We start from the raw sequence: 19,880 nt of genomic DNA, 5'->3' as shown, positions 1-19,880 counted from the left end.
AATTAGTTCTGTGATTTATAATATCATTTCGGATATTGTTTCTAAAATGCATACTTGGTAACAAAAGATTTTTGTTACCAAGTTTCTAAAATGCATACTTGGTAACAAAAATCTTTTGTTACCAAGTATGCGCTATGTAAAATCTTTAAACTCATAATTGATTCGTTCCTGACCTTAAGGCATATATAAATAAATTAAGTGTGTATATATGTATAGCTTGATTGGTCTCGCAATTAATATAAGCCGAGATCTGAAATTCTCAAGAGACTTCAAGTTCCGCAAGTTTCATTTCAAATAGCTTCTAGCATCCTATTCGTCCTGTTGGGAACAATTTACATATTACACACGAAAATAGCATATTGTACAAACAGAGTTTTCTTCAACGATTAATTGTGAGTCCAACCGTAAAACGTACAAAGATTTTAATATTCAAAAAGCAAAAGCAGAGAGAAATATTTTTTTCAATGTACTGTAAATAAATTTTGAAGTGATTGGTTATATTTTTCTAGTTGTTTCGAATGTATCCGGAATCAAAGAGCTTAAATAAACTTGACGTATCTTTCCTGACTCTACAAATAGTTACAGAAAAAAAAACATCTATCTCTTTTTCGGAACGATGTAGTACTCGTCAAAATTGGCGAAGCGTATATACCGAACGATTTTTCTTTTTTGTTTTTTCATTTTGTTAGACAACTGAAAAATGGAATTGACCGTACGCGATCGTTAAATGGCCGTGCAACAGTTCGCGATATTTTCGTAGATGCAGTCGTGAAATCGTAAACGATGATGTCGAAAATGCGGCTTGCACTGGGTTTTTTTTTCACCGACGAGAAACGGATTCTGCGAATCGGTTGCAATCGCGAATTGCAACTTTAATTTTCCATCGTTACTGCGCATGTCGCCCGAAACTACAGTGCAACTTAACCGAAACAACATTATCGTTACCTCAGGTTTATACCCAACGCACTCAACATCGTTTTATTTATGTAGTCGAGAAATCACGGAAATCACATTACGCGCGCGCGCGGAGATAACGCGAGAGAGATCGTGTACGTGTAAGAAAACAATTCTAGCAGGAGTTTACGCGACAGCGTTAAAGAACCGTGCGTTTCAATCTCGCTAAATTCGTAATTAAGGCGAAAACTATCGCGGAAGAATTACCGCGATAATAGAGGGTTTTCGTACAATATATATATATATATATATATATATATATATATATATATATATATCCCCGCGCGCGCGCGGTCGAGTTACTGTAATTACCGCTTACTCAGGTCACCGCTCATGATGCAAACACAAGAAGAGCTTAACACGCCGACGGTTAACCAAACGTTGCTGTCGTAGCTCGTATCTATTAATTATTCAGCCGTAACTTCTCGTTTGCAGCAGAAATTAACTACATAATTCACGCACACACGTACACGGAGATAAATATGCCTAATGTATGACAATTATTGCGCGGGAAGATGCGAGCACAGCCGCGAGATATGAAATTCCGATGATTGAATTCGAGGGAACGTGGACGGAAATGTTTAAGGAATGAATATCCCGAGGATGTCTCCGGGGGAATTACGTCGTACGCGCGATTTCGAATTATGCGGATGTCCTGTATTGCGACGATAGTATACGGGATTCAGGCTTTTCACATCGAAAATTCGATATAAAAGGTTTGCATCTCAGCCAGTGGCTACAAATCGCTCGGCGAATAGGATATATCAAAGTTTATATTTTCACGTTTTATACATCATAATATATATATACATATATATTATGTTTATATGTATATGTATACATATATGCAGTTACAGTGAATAGAAATATATATAAATACCTTTCTTAGAATCTAATGTGAAAATCTATAATATCTATATAAATGCATATATTTTTCAAAATTTCGTTTATAATTAATAGAATGATTTGATAATTCCTTTCGTAGCCTTGCACACATATAATGCGTTTTATAAATGACCTCCAAATAAAAACTAATACAAAAATCATAGTATAGCAAAACTAAAGTTGCGTGCAAACAAAATCGGGACGCAAAGATTAAATATTTACAAACGATCGACTATAGATTTATCGTCAACATCTCTGTGGCGGGAAGCGAAAAGCCGCGGGAATCTTTTAACCTGCCGCATCTACGATGCAGATATCTGGATGACTGAGGGAAAAGTTGCGGGTAACCACGCAGATTTTCACACGCCACACCTTTTAACGGGGACCGACGCGACGTCCCGCTTCCTATTAGACGCGGCGCGGCGTCGCGTCGTGGCGATGCCATTTACAATGCAGAGCGCGCCGATGACTGTCCGCGCTTCCAAAGGGCGCGCGTACATTCGGCTGCTCACTTTTTAACGAGCCATTACCATTTTTCCGCTTGGACGCATTCGCCGAATAAACTCAGTGCGATCGGGGTCGCGTCGAGAACTCGCGCGATATAAATTCGAACCGGATCGAGTTCAGCTTCGGCATATTCCCTCCGCACTGTGACACGACCAATTTCAGAAAGTATCACGCGTCAAAGGCTTGCAGTGAAAATATCGAAGGATCTCGCGTGCTGCGTGAGAGATTACTTTGCAGGTCGATTGCTTCGCTGCCCGTGGCAGGTTAATTGCCCTGGTTCTGATTGAAGGACGATATTTTTCGCAAAGTTGAACGCTCCAAATATTTCCAGCACAATTATACGGCAGATCATTAAAATACAGCGTGCAACTTCACAAAAAGTGTTCGCGAACAAACTTGATTTTTATATCAAAGAGAATAAATTATCTTCTGTTTTATTTTTATAAATGAAATTCATAATTGGGTACAATTGCAGGATATATCCTACATATTGTTCAGCGTACGTCGATAGGATCACTAACATAATTAAATAGAAAAGAACCTAACTATCTCTATGTAAAATATTTCAAATTTTTTGCACTCCTTTACATCAATGAATTCTTTGGGCAATTTAAAGTCAACTTTTCCTTAAGGAAAGTTTGATCGTATCCCATCTCTCTTCACAACTTTTTAATATTCGGGATTAAATATCTTTCTATAATTAATTAGATGAAATTCTGGTAAAGTAAGGTTCACACTTCAAGTTAAATGAAAAATAAGATATTATGTAAAACTTAATTTAAGCACTCAGATTCACGATCGAATAAAGATTTGAGTTTCATTGTATAACGCATGCAGAACCCCAGTTTATAATTGTAAAGCTCACTTTTAGATATTTGCATCTAATATGTCATTCTATTTGTAATTTATATGCCATTCTAATATATGTATGTGTTTTATGTATTTTAATTTATATTTTATATTAAAATAAATACATGCGTAATCTTGTTTTTTTATAACACATATTTTATAAATTATTATTTTATAAATTCATCATATATTATTTTATAAATTACAACTATTTTTATATTACATTACACATAAAATAATTTTACAAACGCATAAAATATTTTTTACATTAGGACACATGAAATTATAAACAGAATAATTATTTGATTTCTGATAAAAATTATAGAGCGTTTAAAACAAGCTCATCAAATAAAAAAGAAAAAATTCAAATAACTGATTCAGAAATACGTTCTTTCTAATGAAACTTTGTTGTACCTTTAAAATATTTAATGGAAAATACATACAGATAAATTGCATGCAACTGCAGGTCACTCATTTTTCAAAAAGTGCTTTCAAACCATGATAATTCACAACGCAAAATCAGCAAACAAGTTGTGAACTTATCCGAGCTTTTTTACATTGTTTCCTGCTAACAAGCTTTTTCATAATGTTTAAAAGTATAAAAGTATAATTAAGAAAAAAATAATTGTTCTATCGTATACGTTGTAGAAATTTTATGATTGCTATTATTCAATAAACCGATTTTGACAAAATTTGCCGTCAACTTTTTGAATACCCTATTCTCGCACATTTATAAAAGCCGACCATACACATCAAATAAGTTATTTATGTTTTTAACATTAATTATACATATTTTTTCTTTTGTAAAATATCCAAAAGTGGATCTAAATAGGTATCGGTCAAACTGCCCAATCTACGTAAAAACAAATGTTTGATATATTCATTGATTTAGTGATCATAGTTCAGCAACAGATGCAGTTACCATTTAAATCCGTATATTTCGCACTATGAAATATTCGTGCCCTTTTCCCGAGCTTGTAACGTATACGAAAGGATATTTATGATCGCGGGACACCATCGTGAAACAGAATAAAAATGCAACAATAAAGTTTTTCGGTTTACTCGTGAGATTGTATTTCTTATGCATCGTGCCGTTGAGCACGCGAGCACTTTTCATACGCATGAATGATCATCGGTATAAATAAAAATGAGTGTAGACCCATTCAGAAAATATCAAGTTTTAACTCGATTTATTTATTAACAGAATGAATAGATTTACACTTTGATCCTGAGTACATTTTGCAGTAAAATTTTCTACTTTTTGCCATCAAACATCGTATAAAAGTTGAACGTGAAATTAAAGTCCTACTGTAGCGTAACTTTCAAAGCACATTTATTCATAAAACTAAAAAGCGAGAAATTTAAGACTATTAATATAAGAAAATCATACTTTTTTCGAAACTTTAATATATGTATATATGTATAACATATGTATAAATTAACAAAATTGTAACAGGAAAAGCACAATTCAGGAAAATCAATATATTATAAAACTATAAAAACTTTATATTTCTCGAGCATAAGACATTTACTTTTATTCATCTCATTCGTCTCCATTAATCAACTATTACCGAAAATTAAAGGACATTAGTGACAGATCGTTCATCTATATCCTGCTTTTTTGTCTTATCGATATCTACTTCACGATGTTTAAATTGCGCCCTTGTTATTAAAATCGTATCAATCGAATTCGAGCTTGACGCACTGATCAGTTTGAAAGATTCACTTTTCCTCGTAACGTCGTAGGATCGAATGCCGGCTGCTGCACGATAACGTTTACGACTGCCGATCCTCTCGCGCGATGCCAATAAACTAGGTGCGAATAAATTTCAAAGTTCGCAGAAACTTCGCACGCTCACAAAGTTTTATGAAGGTTGTAACGACGTTGCGGCTGCTCAGATGTAGAACGAGAAATAGAAAGGTACAGTCCAACAGCTAAAGAAGAATACAGGAAAAGAGAAAGGAAGAGACATACATAGATACATCAAGAAACCGAGTGAGAGAGAGAGAGAGAGAGAGAGAGAGAGAAGAAAAAAGAAGGAATATAATAGGAAAAAACGGAAATAAGAGAATAATGATAGAAAGCTAGAGAGATATAGATATAGACACAGATATATATACGGGATGAAGATAATTAAGTTCAGCTAAAATTGTACTTTAGTTATTAAGCGATTTATATCCATGGAAGAAATCACCTGATAATCTTAGTCACTTGATCCATCGTGCAAAATAAAAAGCAAGAATTCAACCGAGATTCACGAGGTCTATTTATAACCTAACCAAATCTGTGCAAAATATAAGCGAATCGGAAAAATTTGGGACGAGCAATTCTATTTTGAACACTGTATAAAATTCATGTTTCATATTCTAGTGCGTCCATATGGGTCATTTATTTTAATTTTTTAAAATGTTAATTTAAAAGATTAAACCGTCCATTTACTAAAAAATGAGAATGTGTAATGTATAAAATCAATTAGGTCAAAGAGAAAAAAGAATTCTTAATGTTGGAAATCATAATCTTTCACATAGAAACAAATAGTTTCTTATAAGTACCAATACAGTATTGCCACAATATATTCGATAAAAATCAATATCTCATGTTCACTGACTATTACAGTAAAAGTCTATTGGACAAGTCTATAAACGATTAACTTATTGGATATCTACTTTCAATAGAAAGCAATGACACAAAAGAAAAAGCAATTAACTTTAGATTCACTAAGAAATATAAAGAATATCACAAAACTAGTCTATTCATATTTATTTACAAGTTCTTTAGTCTGTGCGATATTTAAATTTCCATTATTAAACAGACTTAAATAATTATAAGTATCAATCAATTACGAGTAATTAAAAATTATAGGGTTTTCGACAATTTTAGAAAACTTATAAACTCTTTGTTGCTCATCTTGAAAAATTAAGCTTAAAAAAGCTTCATATTACTTACGAGTTGATTTAATACTTCATTATCAAAATACTAAATCTTAAAAATTAAATACTTAAAGCCTATGTATGTTACACTCACTCAATATAAATATTTCTAAATTTTTAAGATTTAGTACTTTAATACTTTAATATGCCAAAGTTGTATATAAAAACGGTTCTATATAAAAAAATCTATATACATGTATATTAATATAATTCTAAAACTTCCTTTGTGTATCCTGAGAAAGTTTATCTGCGAGAAATGTAAATAAGAAGATGGAATGCTTCATCTAAATTTATTGTAATTTTATTTACATACTCAGTTTGGAGGTACGTTTACCAATGACTGCGTTATTAAACAGCTAATTGTTAAAGCCAATCTTCGAACATAAAACAAAGTTAGCCGAGCAAAATTATCCAATATTTGCGGCTAGCAAAATTATACCGAAGGGTGATATAATTTGTCGTGTGGTAGCAATAGAATTACATCGCATATAAATGAAGTTATTTTCCATATAACGAACCACGTGAGAGATGAATGATTCAAAACGTGATTTAAATACATAAGATACGGATTCACTATAATGAGTTCTGTGGTTTCGGTGATTGGCGAGTAACGAAATTTAGATAATCTCCATAATTTCACAATCACTCAAATTTAATTAGCTAAGTTGAGATGATCGAAATCACAGCCAGAGTAACTCTAATTGAGCAAAATTCCGACAGAGCTTTCCAACATTTTCTAACAATTATGCCAACGATTCAGCCAAGTTTACTGGATTCAAAATCAATCTAGATACCACTTACACAGGAAATACGATTATTGAATATCATTAGAAACGCGCTGCGCGAAACAAAAGCTTAGAGAAATCGAAAAATGGCTGCACAAAAGATAAATGGGAAACTCCAATCTATTTGAACAAGATCAAGTTTCGTTCGCTCTGTTCGTTCTGTTCGTTATCACGCGTGTGTAAAAGTTGGAATTTCCATCATGTCTGAAAGCATATTCAGAATAGTTTCGCTTAAAATACAGATTATACGGAGAAATTGAATAACTCTTTTTATCAACTCTAAATGTATATTCTCAGATAAGCGTGTCGCGCGCGGAATGCTGCCAACTTTACCAACAACGCAACAGCGTAACAGCGCGATATTTGCAAACCAAAACTAGTCAACGCACACCAACTTCTGCGCAATACATTTAACCTCATAAACACGATTTTTATTATTCTTTGCTTTTTTCTTAGCAACACTTTGCGGTACCCGATAAGCTGCCCCGAAAATACCTGCACGTACAATCAGCCAGTAAAGTAAGAACGTGGACTCAGAGTCGGTGTCATGAGAAAATAATTTTACCTTTTCGGGTTTACTGCTCTTCCCTGCGGCCAAATAAAAAAGAACTATTGCGACAGAAAAACCATATATAGAGTGCATAGATTATACGACAGAGATACCAAAATACAATTTGTGACATAATTCTCGATTTAACTGTATGAGCGTATTCATTACGTTAAAAACAGGATGTGAAAAACTTATATAATTATAAAAAGAAATGAGGACTTAAAACTAAAACCTTCATCCGTTTTTATTTCGCTGCAGTATATGAAAAATGTATTTAGGAAGAATATATTGCACCTATCTTGTCATATTAATATAAAAGATTTCTCTACTTTCGCGGATTTTCAAGCTTAAACCAAACCGTAATATATTACTTCTAAAATTTAAACTTTATTCTAAATTCTTTTTCAGACGTTATTCTTTTTTATACGTTTCTCTATGAGTAAAAATATTTTTGCTACATTTCATTTTTCTGATATCACCATATTAATAACTAAATCGACTACCATGCAATCTTAATAATTGCGATTTTAAAAAAACAAAAGCAATAACCTTCACTTATTCGTTCGATCCGAGCAGCCAAACTGTGTCAAAGCATTTTATTTGAAAGATCATTACGCGGAAGCATTATAAGCTCTCATGTTCTACAATGAGAAAGAGAGACACGGTCGAAGAATTCTGTATTGGAGTCGCGGACTTCGAATTTTAATGCGCGGTACGAAGGCGCTCCGAAGAAAACTTTAAGCGGCGCGAGATAAGTGGGACTTAAGTTACCCCCAACTGGGCGATTTACGTAACGTTACTTCCGTCTCTCGCCGTGGCACCTCTTTTCATCCTGGCGGTGGCTCCAATAGGGGCGCATAAACCGCGAAGTCTGATAAGCGGTACAGTGGCGGAAAAGGTCCGCTAAACTCCAAACGTGACCGAATATAGTGCACGAGATTGCTGCGTGTTGGAGAGTTGCCGTGTGGATTTATATAACTCTTTCATGATTTAGTCTGCAGTATGTTAAATCGAAGTTTGACATGAATAGTACAACGTAAATAGCAGTTCTTTATATGCATATAGAAAAGAGTTGCTCTATCACATATACATAAATTTATATATATGTATATATATATATAGAAAATCTATATATAAATTTATAATTTTAACGATACTAGGTTCTTATTATGCCTGCACATATTTTTCTAAAAAATAATTATCTTTTACGAACAAACTTTATAATTTAAAATTCGCATAGTTAATCAACCGTGAAACGCTGAAATCTAGCTTGTTATAACGTAAATTTTTAAATTAGGTCTTGTTAACGATGGTTTTGGATTTAAAATAAAACTCACTATTCAGATACGTGTCATTTTATTACGAAGTTCTGAATCACGAATTTTTCAGCGAACGAAACGTCCGTTTTTCCGTTTTTTCTCTACTGAAAAATATATGAAAAACGTATAATATGACTCAATATATGTATAAATCCAACATAAAATATTTTTTTTAGAATACGTTCACCGGAATATCAAAAAAAAAACATTAAAAGCGAATATTTTAGTGAGAGCACTAGATGCAATACAAAAAGATTCAATTGTCGTCATCGAAAGACAGTCGATTTACTCAATAATCCCATCTTCTCGAGTTCGATCCAATTATTATCGCGATAGGAGATAGCGCGCTGCATCGTGACTAGGCGGAAAACTCGTATGTTATTTTCCGGATGGCGTTACAAAATTTCACTCGCTCGTGCGCCACTGTAAATTATTGTTTCAATATTTAACGCGCGAGCCCGACAGTTTGTGATTTTCATGACGATGCGCGCCATTCTCAAAATCACGTAGTCAAGGAATAATTCATATTCGTTACTCGTGCAATATAAAATTCCAATTGTAATTTCCCTTTGATTTACCGACCGTATGGTTATACTCCATTTGTCGGATGCATAAAAGCGCAGGATAGCACCGGCTATCGCTAAGCCGTGGACATGATGGATAATGTATCGGGCACACTAGCCCATAAATTGCGCACGTGACAAATAAGTTCTTTTATTTTAGTGACATCTTCCGCATTTGCATTATTTCTTTTATCTCAAAAGTACGAGTATGTATATATCTCATTGAAAATAGGAAGAAAGAAGGAAAGCAAAAATGTGAAAAAGTACATCTAACAAACGCGTGCTTAATGTCTGTATCTAAAAAGATTTGCAGAGCTTTTTTCAAAATATTCAAGAGAAAATCGCTGGACGAAGAAACGAGATTGTTTCATCAAGATTGTTGCATTGGTACTTATGAAGTCTTTAACGTTCGAGCATCTAGTCTATACGGCTTTAATCTGGTCACTTGAATGTGTTGCCAGTCAATCGTAATTACTTCCCAAGTACCACGTTTGTACAATACATGAGCTAATTGATGACCATTGTGTCTGAGTGTCTTTACTAGCACTCTCGTATATGATGCAATGTGGAAATTAAACGTTAGATACCATGTAATTAGTAATAACTAAGTATTGAGTGTCCATATCAAAGGACATGGAGTAATTAAAGCCTAGCTTGTTATATACATATTGTATACAGTAATATTCACGATAATTCACTACAGTAATATTCACTATACACTAACACTAAAGATTTTTCGAGAGAGAGAGAGAGAGAGAGAGAGAGAGAGAGAGAATCGACATTTTCACTCTAACATATTAATAAAATTTTAATATATTTTTTTATGTCAACATCTTTTATTTTTGTATTCACGTATAACGACTAATTTTCATTAAATTCGATTCTTTTTTACTTACGTAACATACATATTTATGTTAATCTTAACTGACTTGATGTCACAAAAATTTTGAAAAATAAAGATGTGAAAGCAATATGCCACAATTAGTGACGAGAAATCTATCAGTAAACCACTTATTAAAAATTCGTTTCGAATGATTTCATGTTACTTGTTCTCGTTGTTTATTTAAGATATATATACGAGCATATAGAAAATAGGAGAAGAGAATCATTACGTTAAAATTAATATCTTTGAATAGGAAGTTTTTGCAATACCATCTTTCTCAGATACGGTAAACGTACCTGATTTGTATAGATACGTTCACCATCTATAAAATCACATTAGGAACTTCGTTATGGTGAACGATGTGCATGCGCAGTTTCGCCTTTCAACCGATAATGTGAATGTAGATGGTAAACGTATCTATATAATTCAGATACGTTTACCGTATTTGAAAGACGGTATTGTAAAAACTCCCTAGAAGGCAAAGTTTAAATTCTGCGGTCGAACTTCTTGAGACGTCCTGCATCCCATTATTAACGAATTTTGCGATCCTAACGTCACGAAAATGATTTAAATATATAACGTTACAAAGGACTAAATTTGAGCGTCAGTATTGTTCGTACGCTAGGGCTGATCGCGTTTAACGGAACCCACTGTGAAATAACGCTTTCCGCTTGCGCCGTATATCATCAGCGCGAACGTCTGGTATACAATATGAATATACGCTCAAACGGTCAAACTCTTGGAACGAGCCGTTACTCAAGACCAGTTTGTATTCAACTTAGTTGAAGCCCTGGCCGATTCTGATACATACCAATTAAGTGAGCTAACCGCATAGATGTAACATTAAGCTTGTTAGTGGCTACAGACTGTACGTAACATAACTTCGTGTAAATGGAACGACATCGGATCTTGCGCCAATACTAAATAACGATCAAACAAAAGATCGATTCAAGATTATTCTTATCGTTTGTGTGAAAAACGTAATGATTTTGCAGAATGTTGAGATTCGCGTGACAGTAGTACGTCAAATATGGTACATGATGCGTTTAATAGTTAAGTCAATTCATCAGTAATTCCCCGGACATTTCCGCTGGTAATACGGACGTCAGCATCAGCAGCAAAGCCACACGTGATGCACGATTACGCGAACAACTGACAGCCCCGGCCGTGTAATTATCCCAAGCATTGTACGCGGTTGCTCGAATCCTTGCAACTGTCCTCCGTATTCGGACGAAAACTGAGTTTTACCGGCAGGAAGCGACTAGATAAAGCAAGGTTCTGCCCTATTACCGGTAACGATCTTTTTGCTCCGAATAACGATTACGTATGTCTCGAACGATCGAGGAAAAAGAGCGGAAAATTGAGAAAAACAAGATTTCTGCTAACGCGAAAGATTGGAAAGAAGTATAAAGATAAAAATTCACAAGTGACACACGCACACAACTGGAAACGTATTAGGACCTCAGCATATCTAAAATAACAAAAAATACAGCATACGTTCAAATTTTCAGCCCCGTTTCTCCTTTAAAAAAAAGAGTATACCTTACGTCCATAAATTTATGTCATTAATTTCAATTTTTAATCCATTTTGTTTTAATTGAAATTCACCCCCATATTATAAATGGACAGTCTTTTTGGGGGAAATTTTGCAGGCGCTCTCATTACTGCGATATTACGTCAAAGATTAAGCGATTTTGGCGAATTATATTTCGGGACCGCGAGTAAATAAAACCTCATATTCCACTTAAGCGCGAATTAAGTTCATTTTAGCAAAATTTTAACAATGAAATTTACCTGACATTGATAGAGATTTTAATTCAAGGAATAAATTACGCTTGAAAGTTCTTGATATAAATGTGTATTTAAAAATCCATCTGTTTTTAAAACGTCTGAATTTGAAAGGTAACGCGAAACGCTCTCAAATTGAAATTGACATCGTTATGCATATAGGCTAATGCAAATTTGAACAAAATCTACATCTACTATATAGATCACGATATCATACGAGAATTGGCTGTACTCTCGCACGTTCACATAATAATGTTGCGGATTGCTATAAGGAGGACTTTGCAACTTGGTGTATTCGCGCAACGTGCGCGTGTAACTAACGCACAAATTGTATGCGCGCCCTGCAGTCGACGTCGCGCAACATTTTACATTTAGGATACCGCGCAATTGTATTCGCCAACTGCCGCGATTCGCTCCAATTACAAATGTTATCGTTATGCAGCTGTAGATGCGTAGATTGCAAATGCAATCTCGACAGTGCGCATACCGGCATGATCAAATATGGTCAAAAACACGTAAAGGGCTTTGGCGATATCAACGGGAGAAGAAATATATTATGTATAATGAAGACTTATGAACGCTGTTAACGTAGAGAACGTAAAATAGCTGGATTATTCGCGAAAAATGCAAGACTTTAATTTAATAAGAATATAGTGCTAGTGCTTATATTAATGCTTATATTCTTGTTTTGTGTAGCCGTCCATTAACATATAACAGTCTCGTTAATACAGAATATCTGGAATTCACCGAGTGCCCTTTCAGTGGAAATGCCATCGACTGATAAAAAAAATTGCTATTGCTCTTCGACGACAAAACACTCCAATCTGAGCTTTATTTAAAATATTTAACATATTTATAATTAAAAGTGATTTAAACAAAAAAAGGTAAATAAGTATAACTAAACTAGATTTCTACTAATTTAAAGCCCAATGCTTTAAACTTTAAAAATCAAGAAGCCGTAGTATAGTACAATCAAACATCAAAATTCGTAATATTATATAAACTCAATGTGTGATATTGCAAGATCGTTTTAGAAAAGCTAATCGATATTTACAGAATCCATATTAATAGGTATTTCAAATATCCACGATACAGATGTCAGCGTAATTCGCTCTTGAAAGAGCGTTATTTAACGAACCCTCTTGTATGTGTTACTCGTAATAAAAAGTAACTAAATTAGCTCACTGCGTAACACATGCATATATGTGCTCTGTATGAGAGATAAAGAGTTGCCTAAATGTATATCGTATAAAATTCTGTGTTATTTCTGAAAACTTAATTATATTTTATTTAATAATAAATTAACGCGATATACTTATGGTACGATGACATATCTACCCGTTTTGGCGCGAATGTTATAGCGATCGATAATTATAATAATTTGAAAACAAATATTATATAATTGTTATAGAAACGTTATTATTCCTTTCAGTAACATATCTATTTTATTTGATAATATACATGCTAATTATTTACGTAGTATTCTAATACCATAATAAGATTAAAAGAGAATATAAATATAAATTTTAAACTTTTAACTTTTATTTAAAATATATCTCTATGTTTTGTAGCAATTTTTGTATTGCACAAAAAAATGGAACCAAAAATAATATGCATTATTTTTAAATACGAGTTTTTATAACGTTAAATTATAATATATTTTAAATGTTTCTTATTATAAATGTTAATTGAAATTTTTATATATAGGTATTTATATTTTATATATTTTATATAAAAAGATTTGCCTGTGTGTGTGTAAATTTAAATCCATAAAAATGTTATTCTATTATTTCTTATGATTTTTAGAAGCCGATCAATGTTTCTAATACTTGTATAATGTGTATGTTATAACTATACAGTATACAGTATAAAATGTCATATACTGTTTTTTTCGCAATTAACCATTGTGTGGTAAATGTTTGTCATAGCACTTGGTCTAAATGGAAATGTTTGCTTTTATTCACCGCGGCTTTGAATGGAGAAATAGAAGCCCACACAATACATTCTGTTCAGACAATGCATTGTTCGCACGTTAGCGTGGCGTTGATCTAAATCGTTCACTATCGAGTCCAATAAACGCTTTTACTATAAACTTTGGTTCTAATCTTATGTATTGTCAACTGAAATAGGACTATGACTATCTATACCAGCCATTGCTGCGGAATAAGCAACTCGACATAGACATTCAATGACTATACACGAGAGAAACATATTCCGGAAATTTTAGCTGAAAGAGAGACAGAGACAGAAACAGACAGAAAGAGAAAGAGATAATATTTAAATATAAAATAAAATAATATATAATAAAAAAATCACCAAATTAATAATATGTTCTGTTTTATCATATAATAAAAAAGAGTTAAACAATTAAATATAAAACATCTCATGTTATTTGTAAATTAAGAATTATTAATGTTTTAACATTAAAAACAATTAAATAATATAATCTCCTAAATTTGACCTGTTTTGCATACATATATTCTGTTAATTTTATTTTATATCTATTTACAATTCAATAACCAATATATATTAATCAAGTTTACCCAATAAGTTATTTTATTGGGTAAACTTGATTTATAACAAAATTATTAATTAAAATTCCACCATACCGTAAAAATTATTTTAAAATTTTTTACTTGATATTTTCAAGTAACAACAAGTTTCCGGTCTATCGGCACATTGCGGCTATATTTTGGCCGCATATTAAATTGCAAATCGGATTACTTGGGCATTATCGTCCAACTTATTAAGTATCCCCGATACGTGAAAACTTTTGACTCTACTAAGAACTCGAGAGTCTCCGAAGAAAACTGTTATTAGATATCAAACTTGTACACCGCGTCGCGCACAAGCTGCTGGACTTAAGGATATTTACCTTAGTCTAAATATCTTTCTGTATAAGGCTTCTCCATGTACAATACCTACATACATATGTGTAGAATAAACGTCCGAAAAATTTTTAACGTTTTGCTATTAGTAACCTACACTCACGTTTCACTTTATGCTCACGAACAATTCTGTCCAACAAACAAGCAAACTTTTCGCCTAATTCTAATCTGGCAAACTTTTTCCATTTCGCACAGCGAATTCTAGTGCTTGTCGTAACAAAAAATATATTAGATTGGTAAAAACATAGCTTTAAAATAAATATCGAATTACATTGAACTTTCGCGCACCGTCGATAGTTTATGTTTATGAAAATAATCAACACAACGGGGAAACATAAATTGTTCGGTTAAAGCATATTAAGCAACACACTATGCATACTTTAGACATACTATTAAACAGCAACAGCGGGTAAGCTTGATCAAGTTGCAAACGCGCATTATGTAGTGCAGAATGCATAAATTATACGCTAAACTAAACTAGATCGTCTGAACATGGTTTAGGATATGGGGATGACGAAGTGACGTTCATTAAACCTGCAGTTAGAACAATTAATTGACAGAGAGTTCTGCAAGCCCAGTGGGACGTTATCACTGCGAGCGAGCGAAACAGCATTTAATATTGAAAATAAAGAATATTCTTATAAACTGGTTCTCAAACTATATGGCAGTAGAATACATATGTTAAACAACATTTTATTCATACATAAATCTAAATATTGATTAAATCCTTACGTTTTAATTTTAATTAGCTATATACACAGCAAAATCTATTTCTTGCAAAGCAAATAAATCCTGTTTTATTGATTATATTTTTGTAATTAGTATTTTCAATTATTAAATCCGGAAAGATCGCTATTTAAAATAATTAATTAAAGTTAAAATATTTAAAGCTTATTTAAATCTTAATTAATCATATCAGCGAGTATATTTATTATTATTCTATTGATATTAATAATGTAAATCTTTCTGAGAATAAAATAAATAATAATTAGTTCGTTCATGTAAACAATTACAAATTATATAGTTATAAATAACTATTTCTTTAATACAGCAATTTGAAAAGCTAATTATTATAAATTAATGCAAATATATGACATATTATTATGCTAATATCAAATAGGGATATTCTAAAACAAGAATAATTTCGAGAGTAATTTCAACAATGATATAATTTTGAATATTTATGCCATTTACGCTATTTAGTTTTGCAGTGATATTAAAATGTATCTAACCGTACGGTATTTCTGATTGTGCAAGTTTTATTAAAATTATTACAATTAACAATTTGATATATCATCTGGATGGTCGTTTTTGTAAGTTACATTTTCTTAAAGAGAAATATATCATCACATTTGTCTAAGAGCAGCAATGTCCGATCAAGATTAGCCATTATAACGTATTGTATATTAGTTAATATACAGGATGATTCTAGTAACTAAGTTGGGTTATAGCTTCTTTTTAAGTCAAAATAAAAAAAATGATAGGTACAGAAAAATCTTTCACTATTTAATGTGATCTATTATTCTATAATTATATTTTTTTGATACACCGATGCACTTGCAAAATGCAACTGCATTTTTTAAATACATAGAATCATATACATTTTTTAGCGTAAATCGGTTCTTTTCATTATTCTGTGTATAAAAATATTAGAGTGACGTAATCGGAAGAATTTTTTCTTATAAAGGTTTTTGTACGTCATATATAATATATTACTGTAAATGTAATGTTTTATTGAGTTCGTATTCTAGAAAAAATTGTAATATATCACTCGTCGTTATCTTTCTTTATTCGAATTATTCCGCCTTGCGTGGTTAAAAATATCTAGATCGAGTTAATAGATCAGAATAGTATAGCTCACAAAATACGGTATTTGTGGCAGTTTAGCTATTCTCTACTTCAGGCAAACTGTGTCGTTACGGAGGCAATGCCGCAGCAGGGGAAGAATCCTGCTCTGGCAAGCATACCGAAAACCATCTCAATCGGAAATGTAAGGATAACGAATCGACGATACAATACGCGCGTCCATTGTGCCTGCCAAGAATCGCGGAACTATATTCACCTGCAGACCATGAAAAGCCGTTTTCTGGCCATAAGATACCTTCCACTGGCGAAATTGTTTTCCTGATCGATATTCCATACAAAGCTACTATTCTTTTGGAATAATAATAATGAGATTCGCGCGAGGTGTGACACATCTGGACAGATACAGTTCCATTTAAAGATTTATTTAAAATCCTATTTTAGATCGAAAATCTTTCTGATCGACCGTACGATTTTTATTTAGAAGCATGTAGTTTGATTCAAAATAATATTTATTTTGTAAAACGTTTTTGACCCATTTTTTTTACCCAATATTTTGATAAAAACATAGTAACGGGAGAATTTAATTAAATATTTGTAATAATATATGGATCACAGTTATGCAAAACGTGTAGGTTTATTGTCTAACTTTCAAAATTTATCGAAAAATTAAAGTAAAAATAAATAAAATTGTTCTTATAATCGTTAAATTAGGTTTTCCAAAATAATGCAAATAAACGAAAAGTACCAATGCTTTCTGTAGAAAGAGAGGTTGCACAATCACTCCTTCTTTCGCGTGCTTCTCTCGTTTTTCTCATTTCGCGTTTACATACACTAGGTACTTTTTAATGCTTTTATGATGTTACTGTCCCAATCGCGAGAACACGGTAGACCTTACGAAATAGGGGGACATATTCGATAACCATTACCTCGCTTGCCAGCCCGCACAACGGTTGCACAAATCGCCAATAGCACGATGGTGAGGGCGACGTTGATATGCAATGGATAGCGCCGCATCTCCGAAACGAGAAGGGGCCAGTCGCTACGTGCTATCCGCCGTACGCTTCTTCCTCATGCCCCTCTTCACAGTTCTTTGCTATACACAAGCCGGGATTCACCGTGAAAATTACCGGCTCGAGTAACTCGGCGACGCACTCACGAGAGATCAGAGTACCCTTATCTCACTGTATTACCCTCTTCAAGTGCGTCCAGTATCTCACCGTGCGCGAATGCGCGCCTCTCTTATCCCTGCATCCCGTCACTCTTCTCGCATTTCTTCGCGGAACTCGCCATCCTTCGTCTTCTACGTCTCACCATTCGTTTTCGTATCCCGTACTTATCTGTAACGTGTCCGGCGCGTTCGATCGCGTGATATAGGATCGACAAAAATGCGCGCTCAGCGTCGTCTACCTAGGATACAGCAAGCGGCGAGCATCGAATAAAGGGTAGAGCGTCAAGGAAGCGGGCGCTTCTGGCGCGTCGACGCGATTTGTCTCGCGTGGCGGGAACTCTCGGCGACCCGGTTCGCGGCAGCTCGCAACCGCGAGTAACCCTCGTTGTAGGAGTGCACCGTTCGGCATGGTGGCCGAACACGATGCGAACGGACGATCCACTAATCGTTTTTTCACGCTCGCTCGTCGGCCGAGTCCCATCGACTGCGAGATCCAACGAGAGATCGATCCGACGTGCAATTATCCAGGCGTCAAATATACGTCGCGATGCTGCAGGTTTTTCAAAATCGTTCATCAGAGTAACATATGTTTGTCTCATCGATTTAAGTTCTTAAAAATAAAGACTTTTGGTTGTCCCTCGTTGCACTATGCATAACGTAATATTCAACTGACTGAATCCTTTTTCTTTCTCTGTATGTATATTATAAGTAGAAATATAATGTAGAAGGAAACAGTAAAAATCAGTGATCCGAAGTTATAGATAAAACTGCCAGTGTAATTTAGCCTCTAATTATAAAAGTTCTTTGCTTTTTATAGAAAATATCTGTTAAAAGTAAATAAAACTCCATATCTCTTTACGCATGTCACTGACGAGGAAACTAAATTGATACCTGTCAATAAAGTTCAAGTCGATTAACGTGCCTGAAGTTCGATATATAGTTAGATGACTATTACGCGGACGAACGTCTAAGTTTTCGTTTTTCTCACATCTTCGAAGAGTCTGTCGCAGTTCTTCTTTTTCACTATAAATCACCGACTTTGCCCTCCGCACCCTCCGTATAATCAGAGCTTTCTCTCAAAGCGAGAGGAGAGCAACCGTTAACCGAAAATTCGTTATCCGTAGACGGAGTACTACGAAAACTTCAAAGCCGCCACTTCTTCACCTGTACCTGATGAACGTGAGTATTTACAGGCGTGTCGGAACACAAGCAATCGCAATAATCACGATTTCCCAACAACTCGCGTGCCCCATAACTCGTCATTAACTCGTCGCAGGATATCGCGAAAACTTTGTCACCCTTTCCTCTTCTATTCCGAGCTCGATTAATCAGTTTCAAGGCGGAGCACAAGGAGTGCTCTTCTCTACGTTCTCCATTCACTCCCCTCTTTGATCGTTCACATTTTTCGAATTCCAGCAAAATCCTTCGATCCCTTCAATCTCCGACAATTTTCAAGCAAAGTCCACCGAACGTGTATTGTTTGTCGTCGCTGATACCGAAGTTCGATCACTCAAGAGCTCGTTGTTATCTACTTCGATCGCGCGATCACACCGTTCATCCGGGAGGATCACCAGTCATCCGTCGGTTTTTCACCCGTCACCGCCGCGAAAATTCTGCCTGTCGTTGATCGACTGTCACACGTAGATCCTCGGTCCGCGCACGGTACGATTACCACGAGGAACGGTGTGAGGGTGAAGTGAGCTTGGCGTGACACGGGACCGACAGGGATACTGGCGCGCGTACGGGCGGACGCGGGCGCAGTGGCGCGAGCGTATCATCGGACCCGCCGTTCTCTCTCGCTTTCGGTGCGCCGGCCGAGCTGCGACGACGCCAGCCGTGCCAGCCCGAATGATTCGCATCCGCGCTGCTAAACGCCACAGCGACCTGGGCGCAACCACCGTCGCACATTGCGAAATTCACCCAATCTAGGTATCCCGCCCCGATAAATAAAGGAACGACATTTAATTCTACACGCGCCCGGCGTAGACGAGAGTACTGTGTAAA

At 34.6% G+C, this 19,880-nt stretch overlaps 1 protein-coding gene across 1 annotated transcript in view; it reads right to left on the bottom strand.

The window, feature by feature from the left end:
- The window catches only part of LOC139814276 (alkaline phosphatase), a 172,638-nt gene extending 152,969 nt beyond the window's left edge, over positions 1-19,669 (bottom strand). Inside the window, exon 1 of the mRNA XM_071780425.1 lies at positions 17,635-19,669. Within this exon, the coding sequence (XP_071636526.1) occupies positions 17,635-17,722 (88 nt within the window). The 5' untranslated portion in view covers positions 17,723-19,669. The remainder of the gene's footprint in view (positions 1-17,634) is intronic.
- Between the last annotated feature and the right edge of the window lie 211 nt (positions 19,670-19,880).

Source organism: Temnothorax longispinosus, chromosome 6 (genome assembly GCF_030848805.1).
Source record: "Temnothorax longispinosus isolate EJ_2023e chromosome 6, Tlon_JGU_v1, whole genome shotgun sequence".
In the NCBI taxonomy this organism is placed as follows: Eukaryota; Metazoa; Arthropoda; class Insecta; order Hymenoptera; family Formicidae; genus Temnothorax; species Temnothorax longispinosus.
This window is presented reverse-complemented; position numbering and strand designations above follow the sequence as displayed.